We start from the raw sequence: 22,369 nt of genomic DNA, 5'->3' as shown, positions 1-22,369 counted from the left end.
AAGATAAACAAAAATAAATAAGAAGATAATGAGATTACAAACTCGAACAAAAACAACCATCAAAATAATAAAAATAATAGCAGAGTTCAAAATAAAAATATAATAAAAGTCTCGGGCAAAATACCAAAAAAAGCCCTATTTTTTAAAAATTTACCGAAATGGGCCTGGTATTTTATTATTTACCGGAATGGGTCATTTTCCCCGAAATCGCGTCCACATCAGCGCGATGTCAAGGGATGTGTTAGCAAATCGTGTCCACGTCAGAGCGCTTTGCTTACGTGAACACAAATCACGCCTACGAGGACGCGATTTGCTGACACATCGCTCTGACGTTGAGGCGATTTCGGGGAAAATGACACATCCCGGTAAATAATAAAACACCAGGCCGATTTCGATAAATTTTTAAAAAAATAGGGCTTTTTTGTTATTTTGCCCCAATATGTATTACTATAATATGTAGCTCAAATTATATATTGTAGTTAATATTCATAATATTGCAGCTCAAATTGTCAAGTCTATACTATTGTACTAATAATATATATTAATGTAATATTGAAGAGTTAATTAATTAAAAAATAAATGCAACAAGTACAAAAAAGATTTAAAATTATTACCAACAAAATTTGAACCAAGGTATTAAGGGAAAAGAGCAAGCATCTTAACCAACTAAACTAACGATTTATTGGACATATTCCATACACGTGTTAAATCAGGAAAAATAATACAACAATTCTGTAAAAAAATCCGGTGTTTACTTCAAATAAATAAGAAAAATAATGATTTGAATGTTTCAAAATTCAATTTTAAACCCAAAAAATCAAAATTTAGAAGTAAAAAAAGATCTTTTTCGACGAAAACTGCGGCAAACCGCCTCAATCGGACAAGTTACTCGAAATAAAAAAAATCGTCTCAATCGGACAACCGAGCGAAAAGTTATGACATTTCAAAGTTTTCCAAGCTAAAAAACATAAACGGTCAATTTTTTGACCGGTGAATACTGTTCACGTGCGGCGCAAATCACGTCCACGTAAACGCAATTTGCTTCCACGTCAGCAAATCGCGCTTACGTGGACGCAATTTATTGCCACATAAGTAATCGCGCTGACGTGGATGCGATTTGCTGACATGTCTCCTGACATCGCGCTGACGTGGACGCAATTTCAAGAAAAATGGCTCATTCAGGTAAATATTAAAATATCAGACCTATTTCGGTAAATTTAAAAAAATAGGGCTTTTATGTGTAATTTGCCCAAAAATCTTACAAGTAAAAATAAAAAAATAAAAGTAGAACCGAAAATAAAAATAACTAAAGTAAATAAAATGAAATCAGGTCAGTGATCCACGTCGTGAGAGGTGTCGGGGTCGTAAGGCACATGATCAGGCTGAGAGATATGGAGGTGCAGGCGAATCTAATGCAAAGCTGAGTCAATGCTATCGAACCGATCAAAGTATTGCTACTAGAAACAATCAAACCGTTCAGAGAGATCCTCAAGAGTAACAGCAGAAGCAGCCTTAAGGTGACCTGGTGGCGAAGGGGAGAAACGAGATAAGTTCGCATGGCAAGGAACCAACAAATATGTAGAAAATTCCAGCAGGACAAGTATGTAATAACATTGCCACCTATCCTATAAAAAAACAAATTCAGTATTGACAGTATTCGAATGTACAATCACCAGAAACGGTGAAATAGCGACACCTGTTAGAATATATACCCACACAAAAGCCAATCACAACCATCATGTTAAACAAAACTAACTAAAGAATAATACTAAAACTATTAGCTACAATTAAAAACAAAACCTACTGTAGCAAAACAGAATGAAAGAAATTAAATACATAATAGTCAACATAATAATAAACTACTAATAATAATAATGAACTAAAATACAAAAATGGAAATGGATGGGACATAAACGGGGGTTGTTTACAATGGTGGCACAGGCAGCGATAGGGATAAATGGCATCAGAGCGCGGTGGTCGGCACGAGCAGTGGTGGTTGAAGGTAGATCTGAGGTGTGAGTGATGGTGGAAAGTGATGGAGGAGACAGGGCTGTGGTCAAAAAGCCACGGAGAAAGGAATTGTGTGTGTGCGTGGGTGGTGGTTGAGATCGGAAAAGGGATGAGAATGCCCAGGCATGGGCTTTGAACGACGGTGGCGTGCACAAACCAACAAGGGGGGAGGGACATCGACGGCGAGGGAAGTCATTTGAGGAAGATGGAGGGAGGGGATCACGCAGAGCAGTGGATGAACAAAGAGGGTTTTTTGCGGCAGAAGGAATGGAGCGACGAGGGAAAAGATTGAAAAGGATAAGGGACTGGTGGCTGGTATGGCGCAGGGATGAAATGGTCGGCGGCTAAGGTTTTTTGGAGGGGTTGGTGAGTAGTGGCTTGTAAAGAAGGAGAAAAAAGAAAAAAATAAGAATAAGAATAAGAATAAAAAAAATAGAAGACAAAAAGAAGGAAACCCTAGCATTGAACCAGGCTACATGGCATGGACTCACACCCAGCCCGTGTGCCATTTGAAACAAATAAAAAATAAGCTCCAATATCCACACGGCCTAAGATACGACTGTGTGTCAATATCGTTCGCTTCTCCCACACCCGTGTGTGAGCCTGTGTAAGCCACACGGTCTACCACACGCCAATGTGTTAGGCCGTGTGTCTCACACGGTCATGTCTCCAGCCTGTGTAACTTTCTGTGCAAGTCAAATTACAATTAAAAAAATTAGCTCTATTATGCACACGACCTGAGACACGCATGTGTGTTCAGTTCGTGTGCACCACACGGTCATGTGGACTACCCAGACCATGTGGATCACCTTTTTTTTTTCAAAAAAAATCAATTTTTTTTCAAAAAAAAATCAATTTTTTTTTCAAAAGTCATTTTTCATTTTTTTGTCTAATTATTTTTTTCTATTTTTCAACTTTTTTGCAATTTTTTTCAATTTTTTTTCAAATTGTTTTTCAAATTTTCTTTTCAAATTTTTTTTCAAAAAAATTAAAATAAAAATAATTTAAATTTTTTTTCATTTTTTTAAAGTGATAAAAAAACTATAGTATATATATTGGTTTTTTTTGTTTTTTTTTTGGAAAAAAAAACATGAAAGTAAACTAAAAAAATAAAAACACTCGGGTTGCCTCCCGAGAAGTACTTATTTAGAGTCTAAGCTCGACTTCTCTTTTTAAGTTAACGGTTAAAGCGGATCTTGGAGCTGAAGCTCTTCTCTTTCGTTATTAGTTTCACCGCCAAAATAAGGTTTGAGACGGTCACTGTTTACCAATGTGTTGTATTCAGGATGTGTTACCTCAATTGTACCGAATGGAAAAATGGTTTTTACCACACATAGGTCGGATCCTCTTAAATTAAACTCTAAAGGAAAAATTTGTGGATTCGATTTGTCTAACAGCACTTTGTCCCCAACTTTGAATCGGTTCATTCTCTTTATATGCACATCATGGCATTTCTTTGTTACTTTCTTTTGCTTTCTCAATTTCTCTTTACACGAAGCACAAGTTCACCAGTACCCATACCAATAACAGTTATAGCAGTGACTAAAAAACATCGACCTAAGATCATAGGTACCTCAATATCCTCATCCATTTCCAGTGCAACAAAATCAATAGTGAATATAAATTTATCAACTTTCTCAAGTACATCCTTAATAATACCCCTAGGATATCTAATTGATCTATCCATTAATTGAATATTCATCCTAGTGGGTTTGGGTTCCCCAAGACCAAGTTGTTTAAACATCTTATAAGGCATGACATTTATACTAGCCCCCAAATCAGCCAAAGCTTTTTCAACATTTAAACTACCAATGAGACAAGGAATAGTAAAACTCTCTAGATCTTTAAGTTTGTTAGGTAGTTTGTTTTGGAGAATGGCCGAGCAAACTGTATTGAGCTCCACAGTCAACAAGCCGTCCAACTTCCTTTTATTTGTTAATAGCTCCTTTAAAAATTTTACATATTTTGGCATCTGTGAAAAGGTTTCAACAAACGGTAAGTTAATGTGCAATTTTTTAAGAGTTCAAGAAATTTACCATATTGTTCTTTTAAGTGGTCTCTCTTTAATGCTACTAGATTTTGAACTCGTGGTTTGTAGTCGTTGATTATCGGCTTATGCTCTTTCTTACTTTCCTCAACCTCATCACTTTTCACAACAACTTCTAGCTTTGACTTCTTTTTTACCTCGACTAACCCTTCCACGTTTCGAATAGTGATTACGTGGATTTGCTCCTTTGGGTCAGTTTCAATATTGTTAGGTAAGCTACCTTTTAGTCTTTCCGAAACAAGTTTGGCAAGCTGTCCAATTTGATTTTCAAGCCCATGAATCGATGTTTGCTAATTTTTCAAAGTTGTCTCAATGTTTTGAAATCGAGTTTTTGACACTAAAATAAATTTAGCCAACATCTCCTCAATGTTTGGTTTCTTCTCTTGCTGATAAGGTTGCTGAAAACCCGAAGGGGGTTGTGACCTTTGATTTCCTTGACCACCCTAAGAGAAATTTGGATGGTTCAATTAACCTGCATTATAATTATTGCTATAGGGGTTATTTTGAGGTCTAGAATTATTACCCAAAAAGTCAACTTACTCATGCTCCATGTTAGACTTGAAGGGTGAATATTTTGAATTAATCATCCTCACTCCATTCGCATCACATTGCATTACTGGGTTCACCTGCGTAAAAAAATTTAAACCATTTCTTATTCAAAGCTTCCACTTGACTTGTCAACATAGCAACTACATCTAGATTAAAAACATCGGTTGCTTTCATCGATTTTGTTATCATGACTTGCCACTGATAGTTATTCACTGTTATTTCCTCAATAAACTCTTGAGCTACTTTGGGTATTTTATTATTCAGTATTCCACCAGCTACTGCATCAATTAATTACCTAGTCGAGGGATTCAAACTATTGTAGAAGGTTTGAACTTAACCACAAAGGTAACCCATGATGAGGGCACCTTCTCAAAAGATCATTAAATCTCTCTCATGCATCATATAATGTCTCCAAATTAATTTGAGCAAAAGACGAGATGTCGTTCCTCAAATTAGCTATTTTAGCCGGTGGGAAGTACTTCAATAAAAAATTTTCAGTCATTTGGGCCTAAGTAGTGATAGAACCTCGTGGAAGTGAATTCAACCACTGTTTTACCTTACTCCTCAAAGAGAATCGGAACAACCATAAGCGTACGGCGTCATCAGTAGCGCCATTAATCTTGAAAGTGTCTCAAATCTCTAGAAATTTAGCCAAATGAGTGTTCAGATCTTCATCTTGCAAACTATCAAACTGAACATATTGTTGTACCATCTAAATTGTGTTTGGCCTCAGCTCAAAATTGTTTGCAGTAATAGTGGTCTCACAATACTCGATTCAATTCCAATCAGAGTAGGTTTAACATAACCATACATAGTCCGAGGAGCATAACCTGCAGAAGGTAGTTTATTATTTTGAGTATCACCCATTTCCAAAGTAATATCATTTTCCTCTTAATCATCTACTTTATTCTGTTGACTTTGTCTTGCTTCTCTAACCTCTCTACGATTTCTACAAGCAGTCTTTTCAATCTCACTGTTAAAAAGTAATGGATCTAACGGGTTTCCTCTAGTCATAAACCAAAAGAACCTACCAGAATCAAACAAACAAAAAAATTCAAATATAAAAATTAAATTAAATACAAAAATATTATAATAAAAATAAAATATGGTTAAATTAATAGAAATAAAGTTTTCCTAATATTTTTGTCCCCGAAAACAGTGCCAAAAACTTGATTACAGTCATAAACCAACTACAAATTCAACGATAGGAAGTGCACCTATCAATTAATAGTAGAACTAGGGTAAGCAAAGATATCGTTCCCGCGACGATTAAAGTACTAGTAATTACCGTCTTTCTATTATTTAATCGAGAAATTGGAATGATTAATTACAAAATAAAATTAACTAATTAAATTAACTAAAGAACACAACAAAAAATAGATCCGAAAAATAATCAAGTAAACAACCAAGAAGCAAAAACAATACCTAGGAAATAATCTACCTAGATTTCATCTGTCATTATCAATCTATATTAAACTATTTCTTCACTTAGTATCTTGATCCGTAGAAATCCCTAAATTATGCTAATACCACTTTCAAGAGTAAGAGCAACTGATTCTAGGTTGATTAATTGAAATTTCTTTCTAATTAAAACTCTTATTATCCCATTAACTCGATCTACGGATCCCCTTATTAGATTTGACTCTAATCCGATAGATTTATGTCATCATCTCTCTAGGATTGTATGCAACTCCACTCAATTATACTAGTTATACTCTACCCTTAAACAGGGTCTATTCCTCATCTGATTTAAGCACATCAAACTTGGATTAATAGCCTAGAAATATTAAACCAAGAATTAAGCAGACATAATTGAGAACAAGTCCAAGTATTTATTACGTAAAAATAGAAATCAAATAAAAAAATTCATCCTAGAGTTCATATCCACAGGTATTTGGAAAATTAGTTCATAATCGCAAATAAAAACATCTCAAAGATAGTATAACTATAAGAAATAAATAAACTCATAATAAACTTCAAAGAAATCAAAAGGAGGTCTTCAATCTTGATGGAAATCTGCTTCAAAGTCAGCTTCAATGGTGTTTTCTGAGTTATTTTCTTGAATGTTCTCTGACGGCTTACTCCCCTCTTCTTATATTTGTCATATATAGGACTTAGAATGCCCGAAAACCTAAAAAATACGTTCTTCCACATGTTTGGAGTGCAATTTTCTATTTTCACATAGTCTGGCACATGGCCATATGGCAACCCGTGTGGCTCACACAACTATGTGGAATGGTCTAGCCCGTGTAGCTCTTGAAACTTGCTCTGATTTTTTTTATTTTCACTCGTTTATCGCCCATTTTGCTCTCAAATGCTCTCCTAAATATAGAAACATGAATTTAACGGATTAGGAGCATAATATTCACCATTTTAAATCGAATAATCATCCAAAACGCATTAATAACAGGATTAAAACATGTTACTTTTGGCATCTGTCACCTTTCAAGGAGAATGTATCATTTATAACTCTATCTTTTTGTTACGATTTAAATAGGACTTTTTCCTGGCTAAAATGAACCCTTCTTAGCTTTTATACTTCAATTAAAACCTTTCAAATTATAAAATGATGAAAAGATGGAAGTAAAAAATTAAACCTCTATAACGTGGTGTTAAGTTTAAGCTCTCTCAAAAGGATAAAATAAGAATGGTAAAAAGATTTTATTATAAGTACTAGAGAGCCTATGTACAAGAGACTATAAGGAAAAAAATATTTGAAATAATTTCTCTAACTTTCAATACTTGGATGTGTCTCTCATATATCTTAAAGTGTTCTTGACTTGCATTTATATATATAAGTGAAATCTAACATTTGGAGCAATTAGGGTTGAATTAGAGCAATTTGATGTATTAATCTTAAGCATTAAATGCAATCTACTAGGCCAAATCTAGAGAATTACAATGATCATCTCAAGACTTAGCTGAAAAATAGTTGTTAGAAAAGCCTAGGTTTTGAGATTATGAAAGCAAGTCTCGAAACCTGAAGAATAAGTCTCGATGCCTTGTTTCTTTGAAAGAAACTTCGACTATTAACTTCTAGACTCTCGAGACTTGGTTTGCTTGGAATGTCTTGAGACTAAGCTCCTCTAAGTGGAACTCGACTATTGACTTATGGTCTTGAGACTTAGTTACCAAAACGCCAAATATTTTGAACATTTTAGTATTAACTCAAAAACATTTAGAATAAGTTGAAACACATTTAAAACATGTTTTTCAATATTTTCAAATATTTGAAATGCTTTGAAATTTTTTTATCACTAAATGATTTAGGGAGTGTTTGATAAACTGAAAATTTAAGTATTGATATATTAAGTATTGAATTTTTATTCTTGAATTTTATAAGTGTTAAATTTATTAGTAGATCAGTAAATATAAATACAAAATATAATCATATTATTTGATAAATGTAAATACTAATTTTTAAAAGATTATTTATTTTTTTAATTTTAATTTTAATTTTGTAAAATCATTAAAACGATATTGAGTCTGCCTAGTAGCACAAGTTTGTTTTTTCTCTGTCTACCTTGTTGCACAAGTTTCACTTTAGGGTTTTTTATTTGCTAGGGTTTTTGTCGTTTTATGAAGATTTGCCTTTTAGGATTGTGGGTGCATCATGGCTAATATTAATACGTTGGATGAAGATTTGGCTAATCTTAATCTTATAGATGAAGAGGAATATCTCATGGTGGTGGTAGGGGACGATATCATTGTTGATCAAGAGTATGGATTGTGCCTGGTAGGGCGAGTTCTTACGGAAAGTATTGTGAATTTTTCTTCTTTAAAAAATATTCTAGCTAAGTTGTGGCATCCGTTGAGAGGGGTGTCTATCATGGAGATTGAAGACAAACGTATTTTTTTCTGATTTTATAGCAAGATTGATTTGAAGCGAGATATGGATGGTATACCATGGTTTTTTAATCAGCATCTTATTGTGTTCCATAGGTTGACAAAGGGTGAGGACCCAAATCAAGTTCCTCTTTGGACTATTTTTTCTAAGTACAGATCCACAACTTACCGATTGGGTTCCTAAAGGAGGGGATGGCACGACAATTCGGGAACTTTATTGGGATATTCTAGGAGTATGATGCGTTGTTGGTTACGAGGGGGTAAGCAAATTTATGCGAATTAAGGTTGTAATTGATAATCGTCTCCCGCTTAAAAGGAAGAAACGAATTGTAATTGAGCAGGATAAATTCATATATGTGCTGTTTCAATATGAAAAATTGTCATTGTTTTGTTTTTTATGTGGCCGTCTAGGTCACGAAGAGAGCTTTCGATTAACCTTAGGGAATTAGCAGGTGGAATTTGGTTGAACCTGTCTTTGAGGGTTATGCCAATGAGGGGAAAGCTGATGGTGAGTAAATGGTTGCGGGAGGAATCAGAGACTGTAATGCGGTCATTGAAAGCACCAAAAATATCATATCCCTAATAAATAATGTAAAAGAATAGTAAAAGGGAAATAATGTCAAATCCTCAGGGACTAAATTTACACAATATCTTATTCCGTGAAATCCCAGGCAGAATCTTGCCCAAGAAAACCTACGTTCCTGGAAAAAATAAGAAAATAACAGAATTAAAGGTTTGAATCTGAAAACGAAAAATAAAATAAAAACAGAATTAAGAATATTGAATCAAAAATTCGAGAAATTAAAAATAGAGTTGAGAGAAAGAAAATTCTTATAAGAGGTTTCAGCCTCCAGTTGTCTCGTTCCGCCTTGGGTTCAATCCTCGACTTTAGATGATCTTTCCCAAACCGAATAAGCCAGTTATAGTGGAAGAGGACACCTACGACCACCAGCTCCAAGGATTTAGACTTACAATTTAGTGGAACCTGACTCTAGCCAACAATCGCTTCTGTGGGATCGTTTTATGCTAGATCAACGCTTCTCAATGGCGAATCCCGCACCATTTTGTCTCTTGGGCTTGCCAACCTCTGACGCAGTAAGCTAACGAACCGGCTGTGCAACCTTCCCAAAACATACAAAGCGGCCGCCTTTGCATACGTTGAAAAACTTACTTCTTAAGGGACATAGACGGAAGCGTCAGCCCCGTAGTGTAGAGAAATGATGAATACTCGGTGAGGAGGCTAAGTACGGACTCTAAGCCTCAAGAACCCTTTTTGGGGAATATCGACAATCTTCGGCTAGATGGGTTTAGTGGCTCATGGTTATGGTGGAAAAGAAAATAAATAAAATAAAAATGGATATTTTATTGAAAGGAAATATGAGAATAACAAAAACCTAGACTTTTGGGGAGAGAGTGTTTACAAAAAAAGATGGATGCCTTTTGAGTTACTTCACCCCCTATTTATAGTGCTAGTGGAGATAGTCTAATCCTACTTAAACTCCCAAAAGATAAATACTTTTAATTGAAGATAAATAAAGATAAATAAAATTAAATCCTAAAATTAAACAATCATTAATAATTATCTTAATATTAATTATCCTAATATAATTAAAATAGAGTTTGATAAAATAAAATCTCTTCTTTTTGCATTTCAACCCTTGTTTCCTCCATGTTTGCACTTTTGGCACCAACTTTTTCTTATGTCACACATTGGCCCATTTTATCTCTAAATTCACGCTTTGGCCCTTAATTTTGCTTTTGTCTCAAATTTAGTCCCTATGAGATAAAAGATCATAACTAGCTCAAATTAGTAGGATCATACTCAGAATAAATACATAATTAATACATAAAAATGCGTTACTCTAGAGTGTTATCAAATTCCTCCTACTTAGCCCATGCTTGCCCTCAAGTATGGTTCCTATCTACTGTGAAAGTTAGATTCTGCCATAAAAGAAACACCACTCTAAAATTTTATAAAAATCAATCAAAAATGCATATGAAAAATAAAGAGAACCTTCAGCTTGCTCTAAGTAAAACAGAAAAATTTTTCCAAGTAATACACACAAAAATTAGAATCGACTTGAATTATTTAATGAAAATTAGGTAAATTACCAAACCTACCAAGACACCCTTTTTGTTTCCTCATTTAGTCCTCAAATTATTTTCTTTTTCTTTTTCTTTTTCTTTTTCTTTTTTTCTTTTTCTTTTTTTCTTTTTCTTTATTTTGATTTTTATTTATTATTTATATTTTTTATACTTTAGGAATATATTGAACCTTTTGACGCGAAGAGAGATGATAGCCAAGCACCCCACCCTGGTTACTCAGCCCAGCAGACTCCTAATTTATTATATTTTTTTCTTAAGAACACATCGAACCTTTTGACGCAAAGAGAGATGACAGCCAAGCACCTCACCCCGATTACTCATCCCAACATGTTCTTAAAAATTAATTCCGATTAGCGGAGTTTTACCTAACACGTCACACAACCTTTTGAAGCGAAATAGGATGACAACCCAAGCACCCTACTCTGGTTACTCAGTCTGTCACGTTTTTAAGCTGCACTCATAACCACGAAAACATTAAACGACATTTTAATAATAACTTTTTTATGAGGACTTTAGAGAAAAAAATCAAGTATCAAAAATAAGTTTCAGTAATTAACTTAATAGTCATGAACATATTTTAGCATGCAAACATATTAAGTGTCCACTTTGTATTAAACTTGATTAATTTTACGAAAAGCAAGATAAAGTTAACTCTATGAATCACAATTATTTTTAGCCTAATAAGAATAAAACAGTGGAGATGGCATCAATTATGAAAAATCCGTAATTTCCTCAGAAAACAAGAATCATGCTTGTAGGTCAAACAGTAGGCAATTCCTGGTAAAAATCTTGGGCATGAAATGAGGCAGGAGATTCTAAAAAAAAGTAAATAAATATGGACAAAATGGAGCCTTAAGCAGCAACACCAACCAAAAATAATCACAGCAACAACAACCAAAATCACAGCAGAAAATGACAGTAATAACGAAGAGTACCTCCCCCTATTGAAAGCATATTGTCCTCAATGTGGACGAAAAGAAATAAATAGGTAGAAAAGTTTAGAAAAACACTCTGTGTTGTTACTGTCGATCACATATGATGGCTGGGGTGCGAAAAATCGGCGCCGTCGTGGGTTCATGGTGAAGGAGGGCTCGACGGCGGAGCGGCTACTGGTCCGAACCATGGTGGTGGCAATCGATGGTGAGGGAGAATGGTGGAGGGAAGAGCGGCAGCTATGGTGGTCTTGTGGGAAAAGGAGAAAAAATGTTTTAAAATTTTAGGGTTGGGGGGTTAATTTGTGCTGAGGGGTGGTGCTTGGGTGCAGGGATAAGGGTGGTTGGCTGCTGGAATAGGGTAGTTTGGCTGCAGGCATTCTGGGCTGGAATAGAATCTGGAATAGTATCTGGAATAGAGGCTGTTTGGTACCATGGATAGGGCTGTTTGGTTCTATTTTTCTAGCTTTTTCCTTTTTCTTCGCATTTTCGCTCTGTTTTACCTAAGCAAAATAAGAGAAATTTATTAATATCCAAATAAGTAATAAATAATAAAATAAAATAAAGTAATAAATAAAGTAAATAAAATAAAATAAAATAAAATAATAAAAATAAAAAATAAAAATTAGGTGCCTCCTAACAAGCGCTTGTTTAACATCGTTAGCTCGACACCTTTATTGGTTCTATGGTGGTTCCAAATGGAATTTCCCAACCGTGTAGGCTTGAAAATTCTCACAAAATGGCTTCAACCACTGGCCATTGACTACGAACCGCTTTCCAGATTCTTCACTCTCTATTTCAATCGCTCTATGTGTGAACACTTCAGTAACAATAAAAGATCCTTGCCATCGTGATCGAAGCATACCTGGGAATAATTTTAACACGGAGTTATAAAGTAAAACTTTTTGTTCTACTAAAAAATGCTTCAGAGCTATTCTCTTATTGTGAAACAACTTTGTTTTGTCTTTATAAATGCGAGCATTCTCGTAGGCATCATTGCGAGTTTCTTCTAACTCTTGGATGTCTTATTTCCTTGCCTTTCTTGCGGGTTCTAACTCCATGTTACATTGTCGAATGGCCCAATAGGCTTTATATGTTCCAATTCGACCGGAAGGTGGCAAGCTTTGCCAAAAATAAGTCGATACAGGGTCATGCCAATCGGTCCCTTATACGCAGTCCGATAGGCCCAAAGTGCGTCATTTAGCCGAAGGCTCTAATCCTTTCGGTTGGGACGAACTGTTTTTTCCAAAATAGTCTTGATTTCCCTGTTCGATACCTCGATTTGACCGTTCGTTTGGGGATGGTAAGTCGTAGCTATACGGTGGTGGACTCCGTATTTTGCCAACAGTGCCTCCATGACCTTATTGCAAAAGTGGGTGCCACGATCACTAATTAGGGCTTGAGGTGTGCCAAACCTGGAAAATAGTTCGTTTTAAAAACTCCACAGTAGTTTTGGCATTATCATTGTAAGTAGGCTTTGCTTCTATCCACTTAGAAACATAGTCTATTCAAGAATTATATATACATTGCTAAATGAATAAATAAATGGGCCCATGAAAACGATGCCCCATACATCAAATATTTCGCGTACATGAATCGGGGAAAGGGGCATTTGATTTTGTTTAGTGATGTTACCTGTATGTTGGCACCTATCACAAGACTTACAGAAATTATATGCGTCTTGAAAAATTGTGGGCCAATATAGCCCACATTCTAACACCTTATGAGTGGTTCGTTTAGGGCCAAAGTGACCTCTGCAAGCTTCAACATGACAAAAATTAAGGATAAAAGTTACCTCAGTTTCTAGAACACATCTTCGTATTATCTGGTCTGAACAGTGTTTCCACAAGTATGGGTCATCCCAAATGTAATATCGAGCGTCGCGTCTAAGCTTGTCCCTCACGGAACGTGCTAACCTAGTGGGTAACGATCCTGTGGCTAGAAAATTTACTATATCTGCATACCATGGGAGACGTGCCTCGGTCGAGAATAGGCTTTCATCAAGGAATTCTTCCTTAATAGGGATGTCGTCAAAAGATACTTTTATTCTACTTAAGTGGTCAGCCATTAAATTCTCGCATCCCCTTTTGTCTCGAATCTCGATGTCAAATTCTTGGAGCAATAAAATCCACCTAATGAGCCTCAGTTTTGCTTCCTTCTTCACGATCAAGTACCTGAGGGCTGCATGATTAGAAAAAATAATTACTTTAGATCTCAATAAATAAGGTTGAAATTTATCTAAAACAAATACAACGGCTAAGAATTCTTTTTCCGTAGTGGTGTAGTTGCTCTGCGCAGCATCTAGGGTTTTCAAGGCATAACATATAATATGTGGTTCTTTGTCTATCCTTTGTCCCAACACGGCTCCTACACCGCACTCGTTGGCATCGCACATAATTTCAAACGAATATTTCTAATATGGCGGTTGCACTATAGGAGTGGAGACTAACTTTTGCTTGAGTGTATCAAATGCCTCCTTACATTTTGGGTCAAACTCAAATTTCTTATCCTTCTGCAACAACTCACACAATGGTTCAGCTACCTTCGAGAAGTTCTTTATGAAGCGCCTATAGAACCCTACATGGCCAAGGAAAAACGAATTTCCCTCACAGTGGAGGGATAAGGCAAAGAATTTATAATATTAATTTTGGTCTTATCAACCTCAATTCCTTTAGATGAAACAACATGCCCCAGAATTAAACATTTGTCTACCATAAAATGACACTTTTCATAATTCAAGGCAAGATTAAATTCTATGCACCTACTCAAAATTATCGTTAGGTTTTTAAGGCATTCATCAAAACAATTCCCATATATAGTAAAATCATCCATAAAAACTTCGATAATTTTTTCCACATATTCAGAAAATATACTCATCATGCATCTTTAGAAGGTGGCCGGCGCATTGCAAAGACAAAATGACCTTCTTCTGTACGCAAATGTACCGAATGGGCATGTAAAAGTGGTATTTTCCTGGTCCTCCGGTGCAACTGGAATTTGAAAGAAACCTGAGTATCCATCAAGAAAACAAAAGTGAGTTTTTTCGACTAATCTTTCGAGCATTTAATATATAAAAGGAAGAGGGGAATAATCTTTTCTAGTGTATGAGTTCAACTTCCTGTAATCAATGCAGCACGCCACCCATTTTGTACTCAGGTAGGTACCAAGTCACCTTCAGCATTTTTCTTTACTGTCATGCTCATTTTCTTGAGCACGACTTGTATTGAACTTACCCACCTACTGTCAGAAATAGGGTAAATTACATCAGCGTCCAGAAGCTTGATTATTTTCTTTTTTACTACCTCCATCATATTCGAATTTAGCCATCTTTGTGCCTCTCGCCTTGGTTTCGTGTCTTCCTCTAAGTAGATCCTGTGTGTGCACGTCAAAGGGCTTATCCCTTTTAAGTCTGCAATGGTCCAGCCAATCGCCTTCTTATGACCTTTTAGTACATGAACCAAACTTTCCTCTTCATGTGTGGAAAGTCTATTGGAGACTATAACTAGTAAGGTATTACCGTTCCCCAAAAATGTATATTTTAGATGCTCAGAAAGCGGTTTCAACTCTAACTTTGGTGCTTATATAACAGAAGGTAACAGTTTAGTAGTCGGAGATAATAACTCATTAAGTAATTCAAATTTATCAAGTTCATAATTATCTCCATAAATTAACTCAAAATTCTCTTCCACTAAAGAGTCAATTATGTCAATACAATTTACGCTCAAGATTTCGCTTGGATGGCTAATGGCGTCGTAGACATTAAACTTTACGATCTCTCCATCAAACTCCATCGTGAGAGTTCCACTTTGAACGTCGATTTTAGTACTAGCTGTACTAAGGAACGGTCGACCCAACAGGAGATCTGAAGATCAAGGAGTGCTATCCTCCTTCATTTTTTTCACATAAAAATTTGTAGGGAAAATAAGCTCGTTAACTTTTACCAGAACATCCTCAAGGACTTCTTCTGGATGCACAACTGACATGTCCACCAATTGAATGATAACACCTGTTTTTGTCAAAAAACCCGCGTTAAGTGATTTATAAATAGAATATGGCATTACATTTATAGAAGCCCCTAGATCACACATAACCTTCTTAATTCCCAGATGGCCTACTTTGCATAGTATTGCAAACATGCCCCTATCCTTGCATTTTGCCGACATTTTTCACTATAACACTAAGGATACAATCTTACCAATATTCACACTTTCATTACCAGTTAATTTTTACTTGTTGGTGCAAAGCTCTTTAAAATTTAGCATACCGCGGTATTTGCTTGATGGCGTCCAACAGTAGAATGTTGATCTTCGACACTGGTTGAATCGTTCTGGAAATGGAGGTTAAATTTTAAGTAATGGAGGCTTCGGTTAGACCTATTCATCTTTTTCGGGTTTTTCTTGGGCGATTTCTTAGCCAAGATTCCTGTCAAGAATCGATTTTAATACCATTCCGCTTCGCAACGTCACTGCATTCGTATTTTGTTTAGGGTTTGGTTCTGTTTGGATGGCAGTTTCTCGATCGATGTGGTACTCTCTGATGGACGTCTTAGTTTTCTGTTGGAAATCTTTTATCTCTTTTTAGAAATTAAGAGTTTGATGTTGGATTCACTGTTGAAAATCAAGAACATTAGTTGCTAACCTATTGACCATGGTTTCTATATAATTACCTAAACCTTGCGGCTATGCGAAAATCGATTTTGGTATGGCTGGTTATTTCGTGGATTGGCCCTATAATTTAAGTTAGGATGGTCCCTCCACCCTGGGTTGTAGGTATTAGCGTAGGGGTCGTATCGCCTTTGTGGCAGCCTAGGGAAATTTTCCATAACATCCAGATAGGTCATGGTATCATCATACAAACTGGGACATACATCAGTTGCATGATCAGATGTAACACATATTCTGCATAACCGGGTTATCTTCGCTTTTTCTGCAATAAGAGAGTTCATCATATTAGTAAGTCATCAATTTTATCCTCTAAGGTTGAATTACTTAGCTGGTGAACCCTTCTAGGGGGTTCAGTATTGGCTCGAAATTGCTGAGAATTTGTAGCCATCGTGGAGATCAAGTCTCTCACTTGTTGGGGAGTCATGTTGACCAACGCTCCTCCACTAGCGGCATCTACCATATTCATCTTTATGGGCTTCAAACCTTTGTAAAAGTATTGAAGGAGAGATTACTCTGTTATATCATGTTGTGGGCAGCTTGCACACAACTTCTTAAACCGCTCTCAATAATCGTAAAGGGACTCAGCTTTTTTTGCCTTATTCCAACGATCTCTCTTCTCAGTTCAACTGCTCGAGACACTGGAAAAAACCTATTCAGAAACAAACGAGATAGATCAGCCCAAGTTGTAATAGATCCAGGGGGTAAATAAAATAATCATTCCTTCGTGAAATCTGCTTGGGAGAAAGGGAAAGCACGCAATTTAATCTGATCCTCAGTTACCCCTTGAAGTTTCATGCTAAGACAAACCATCTGAAACTCTTTTAGATACTTGTGGGGATTTTCATTCTGCAACCCACGAAAAGTTAGCAGTAACTGGATTAGACCAGACTTCAACTCAAAATTGGTATCCACAGTAGGATACGCAATGTACAATGGCGGTTGTTCTATCGAAGCTTCGACAAGTTGTCGAATCGTTTGAGCCATTAGTTGGTGTGCTAGATTCGGGTTTTCATTAACCCTAGCGTTAAGCACTTCTTCTGGTGAGCCAACTTCTACTTTTTCACTTTCAAGTGTTCGAGTAGGGTTTTCGTTAACCCTGGACTCAGCTTTGTCGTCGACTTCGCTTTCTGACGGTGGGTTACTTTGAGTTCCAACCACCGTTGACTATTTTTTCGTAACTTTGTCTCCCTGCGATTGGCTCTAGCAGTCTTCTCAATTTCTGAATCGAACACAAGAGTACCTAGAGTAGATCTGGTCATAAGAAACAAAAAAACAAGATTACTACGTTGCCAGTCCCTAGCAACGACGCTAAAATTTGATGCGGTCGTTGAAAGCACCAAAAATATCCTATCTCTAATAAGTAATGAAAAAGAATAGTAAAAGGGAAGTAAGGTCAAATCCTCAGGGACTGGATTTGCACAATATTTTATTCCATGAAATCCTAGGCAGAATCTTATCCAAGAAAACCTGCGTTCCTGGAAAAAAAATAAAAAATAACAAAATTAAAGGTTTGGATCTGGAAACAAAAAATAAAATAAAAACAAAATTAAGAATATTGAATAAAAAATTCGAGAAATTAAAAATAGAGTTGAGAGAAAAGAAGTTCTTATGAGAGGTTACAGCCTTCAGTTGTCTCGTTCCGCCTTGGGTTCAATCCTTGGCTTTAGATGATCCTTCCCAAACCGAATAAGCTAGTTATAGTGGAAGAGGACGCCAACGACCACCAGCTCCAAGGATTTAGACTTACGATTTAATAGAACCTAACTCTAGCCAATAATCACTTCTATGGGATCGTCTTATGCTAGATCAACGATTCTCAATGGCGAATCCCACGTCATTTTGTCTCTTAAGCTTGCCAACCCCTAGTGCAGTAAGCTAACGAACTGACTGTGCAATCTTCCCAAAACATACAAAGCGACCGCATTTGCATACGTTGAAAAGCCTACTTCTTAAGGGACATAGACGGAAGCGTCAGCCCCGTAGTGTAGAGAAATGATGAATACTCGGTGAGGAGGCTAAGTATGAACTCTAAGTCTTAAAAACCTTTTTTGGGGAATATCGACAACCTTCGGTTAGATGGGTTTAGTGGTTCATGGTTGTGGTGGAAAAGAAAATAAATAAAATAAAAATGGAGATTTTATTGAAAGGAAATATGAGAAGAACAAAAGCCTAGACTTTTGGGGAGAGAGTGTTTACAGAAAAAGATGGATGCCTTTTGAGTTACTTCACCCCCTATTTATAGTGCTAGGGGAGATAGTCTAATCCTACTTAAACTCCTAAAAGATAAATACATTTAATTGAAGATAATTAAAGATAAATAAAATTAAATCCTAAAATTAAATAATCATTAATAATTATCTTAATATTAATTATCCTAATATAATTAAAATAGAGTCTGATAGAATAAAACCTCTTCTTTTTGTATTTAAACCCTTGTTTCCTCCATGCTTGCACTTTTGGCACTAACTTTTTCTTGTACCGCACATTGGCCCATTTTATCTCTAAATTTACGCTTTTGGCCCTTAATTTTATTTTTGCCTAAAATTTAGTCCCTATGAGATAAAATATCATAAATAGCTCAAATTAGCAGGATTATACTCAGAATAAATACATAATTAATACATAAAAATACGTTATTCTAGAGTGTTATCAGACTGATAGGTGGGCAAAAATGAAAATCGATGGGGAAAGCAGGGAGAGGAGATTTGGTGCTAATATAACCAATCGAACTGATCATAGAGAAGAAAAGGGTTCGGAGGGTCGCTTTGTTCAACATATAAGAAAGCCCATGGATAAGAGTTTTGAAGATAGGGTAGGGTAGTTTGAGGAAAAGATAGTAGGATCAGAGTTAGAAGATTTGCTTATGGAGTTTGTTGATGAGAAGAAGAGGCAAAGGTTTTATACAAAAGTGGGTGATTTTGCTAACAATAAGGGGTTATTGGAGATGGGAATGGGAAATGAAATATCAGTGGCCGCTAGCAATGTAACACCCCTTACCCGTATCCAACACCGGAATAGGGTACGAGGCATTACCAAAACACATACACTTGTAAACGTATTTAACCGAGTTATAAAATTTCATCAAAATTAAAACTTTCAATATAATTAACATGTTTCTATAACTTTTCACAATATATCCTCAAAATATTATAATCATAATAATTAGGGCCTACGAGACCCGATACATACTCATGCAATTTAATGCTTCATTTCCATTTCATTCAATTCGCAATTTCTCATGCTCATAATTTAAATCATATCACTAGCAATTTCCATTTAATTCACGTGCAATTCAATGACATCAAATTCAAAACTAATACGTATTTACCATTTAACTCAATGTTTATTGATTATACCATTCAATAACACATTTATGAAATTCTCAATTTAGCAATGAAAATATCACTTTAGTTTGAATAACAACATCGTCCTGATATAAATACACTACCACTTATCCATTTACTTTAATTCTTTTGGGCCCATTTGTCACTTACCATCCTTAATCAAATTAGGGAACGGTCACGGAAAATTGAGTACTTCACTTTCACTTTGCCATAGTATAACTATGGTCTTACGTATGATCACTTATCACTTGTCACTGATCAGATAAGTGTAGCCACCTATCACTTTGTTTCTTGATCAGATAAGTGTAGCCACTTATCACTTTGTTTCTTGATCAGATAAGTGTAGCCACTTATCACTTTGTCTCTTGATCAGATAAGTGTAGCTAAAGCTATCACTTATCACTTTGTCTCTTGATCAGATAAGTATAGCCGAAGCTATCACTTATCACTTTTCACTTGTCACTTGATCAGATAAGTGTAGCCGAAGCTATCACTTATCACTTTGTCACTTGATCAGATAAGTATAGCCGAAGCTATTACTTATCACTTTCCACTTGTCACTTGATCAGATAAGTGTAGCTAAAGCTACCACTTATCACTTTGTCACTTGATCAGATAAGTATAGCCGAAGCTATTACTTATCACTTTCCACTTGTCACTTGATCAGATAAGTGTAGCTAAAGCTACCACTTATCACTTTGTCACTTGATCAGAAGTACTCAAATCCGGCGTTCCGCTCAATTTGATCATTTATTCATATATCAGGCTTACCAACATGTGTTAATTCATAAACCATTCATGGTATTATTTCATGCCAAATCATATACTGAATATACCATACACACATACTATGAAACTTTATTTTCACACATGAGCTTAAACCATGACCAATAATGCACAAAATAAGCATCATTCATATTTCATCGTTTATGAGTTATAATCAAACATATGACCATTTATACACGAATCATTCATATATTTCCCAATTTTCCTCCTCCTCCTCTCCATTCCACATCCTTAATGTGTATAACACACTTAAACAACATTAACCATAATTTCAATATTCACTAACATGTATATTCAAAGCTGTTTATCCGAGTCAGAGTCACTAAATTATTTTTATCTGGAGCTAAAGAGCTCCAAATTAAGATCCGTTAATTTTCCCTGAAACTAGACTCACATATCTTCATACCATAAAATTTTCATAATTTTTGGTTGAGCCAAATAGTACAGTTTATTCTCTAAAGTTTCCCCTGTTTCGCTGTCTGACAGTTCCGACCACTCTTCACTAAAAATTAATTATCTCATTGTACAGAATTCGGATGATGTTTTAGCTTGTTTCTTCTAAAAATAGACTCATTAAGGATTCTAACCATATAAAATATAACTCATAATCATTTTTGTACAATTTTTAATGATTTTTCCAAAGTCAGAACAGGGGAACCCGAATTCATTCTGACCTTGTCTCACAAAATCTATTATATCTCATGATTTACAATTCCATTGCTCACATAATTTCTTTTATAAGAAACTAGACTCAATAAGCTTTAGTTTCATATTTTATTCATCCTCTAATTCAATCTCTACAATTTTTGGTGATTTTTCAAAGTTACACTACTGCTGCTGTCCAAAACTGCTTTAGTGCAAAATGTTGATTTCCATTTTGCCCCAAATTTCACAGTTTATACAATTCGGTCCTTTCTCAATTAACCCCTCAATTAATCTAATTTTCTCAATTAGTACTTTACTAGACATTATAAGTTGTTACACAACTATTGAAATTCAGAATTTCCACATATAACTCTATCTTCAAACTCTTTTACTATTAGGTCCCAAACATTCACTTTCTATTCAATTCTTTCAATAAAATCAGCATATGAACAATTTAAAGCTCTAATTTCATGCTAAATCATCATATACTTCCAGCACATATTCATATCAACTTTCAACTTCTTTCATAAAATCAAAAACTAATGGATTTAACAAGTGGGCCTAGTTGTAAAAGTCATAAAAATACAAAAATTTCAAGAAATAGTCAAGAATTGAACTTACTTGTAATAAAAATATGAAGAACCAGCTTGAAGAAGCCCTTCCATGGTGTTTTAGCTGATGAGAATTCAGAAAAAATGAAGAGAAATCTAGATAATTCCACTTGGGTCCTAACTTTATTAAGCAAATTTTGCAATTTTCCAATTTTGCCCTTAATTCTCCTTACTTTCTTGCTAATTTCATGCCTCTACCGTCCAGCCCAAATAGACCTTGGGTCTATTTGCCTTTAAAGCCCTCTTCCTTTTATCATTTAAGCTATTTAATCATTTCCCAAAATTTTGCATTTGTTACAATTTAGTCCTTTTTGTTCAATTAATTATCGGAACTTTAAAATTTCTTAACGAAACTTTAATACTAACTTTTTAACACTCCATGAATATTTATAAAAATATTTATGGCTCAGTTTAAAATCCCCGAGGTCTTGATACCTCATTTCGGTTCTAATTATTTTAATATTTATTTCTAGTGCACTATTCACTATTTCAAAAATTTTCCTAACTTCATATTTAACTTATACTTACTAAATTAATAATATTTTCTACCCATTTGTCGAATTTAGTGATCTCGAATCACCGTTCCGACACCTCTGAAAATTCAAGCCATTACATTTTTTTTTCGTCGGATTTGTGGTCCCGAAACCACTGTTCCGACTAAGCCTAAAATCGGGCTATTACAAGCAAGCAGGCCAACTGAGCACAATAAAAATCCTCAGTTGGAATGTTTATGGTTTGGGGCAGCCACGGAACCATTAGACGTATCAAAAATAAGTTGAGACATATTCGGCCTCAAATTTTGTTTCTTATAGAAACAAAGGTTACTAGG

At 35.3% G+C, this 22,369-nt stretch overlaps 1 protein-coding gene, 1 long non-coding RNA gene and 1 other non-coding gene across 3 annotated transcripts; 1 reads left to right on the top strand and 2 right to left on the bottom strand.

The window, feature by feature from the left end:
* Positions 1-967: 967 nt before the first annotated feature.
* LOC107907793 (uncharacterized) lies at positions 968-3,697 on the bottom strand. The gene is made up of 3 exons (XM_016835111.2): positions 3,503-3,697; positions 1,929-2,354; positions 968-1,522 (listed from the first exon to the last, which is right to left on the bottom strand). Exons 1-3 carry the CDS (start codon positions 3,695-3,697, stop codon positions 1,307-1,309), a joined length of 837 nt encoding a protein of 278 aa, XP_016690600.1. The 3' UTR covers positions 968-1,306.
* A 1,256-nt stretch (positions 3,698-4,953) lies between these two features.
* Positions 4,954-5,060, top strand: LOC121220450 (small nucleolar RNA R71). Its single transcript, XR_005917652.1, has one exon. It is a non-coding gene; the product is annotated as a small nucleolar RNA R71 (small nucleolar RNA).
* Positions 5,061-11,371: 6,311 nt separating this feature from the next.
* LOC121220274 (uncharacterized) lies at positions 11,372-18,354 on the bottom strand. Its single transcript, XR_005917516.1, has 3 exons — positions 13,286-18,354; positions 12,163-12,905; positions 11,372-11,993 (listed from the first exon to the last, which is right to left on the bottom strand). It is a non-coding gene; the product is annotated as an uncharacterized lncRNA (long non-coding RNA).
* Positions 18,355-22,369: the final 4,015 nt, after the last annotated feature.

This window comes from Gossypium hirsutum, chromosome D08, assembly GCF_007990345.1.
Source record: "Gossypium hirsutum isolate 1008001.06 chromosome D08, Gossypium_hirsutum_v2.1, whole genome shotgun sequence".
NCBI lineage: Eukaryota > Viridiplantae > Streptophyta > Magnoliopsida > Malvales > Malvaceae > Gossypium > Gossypium hirsutum.
This window is presented reverse-complemented; position numbering and strand designations above follow the sequence as displayed.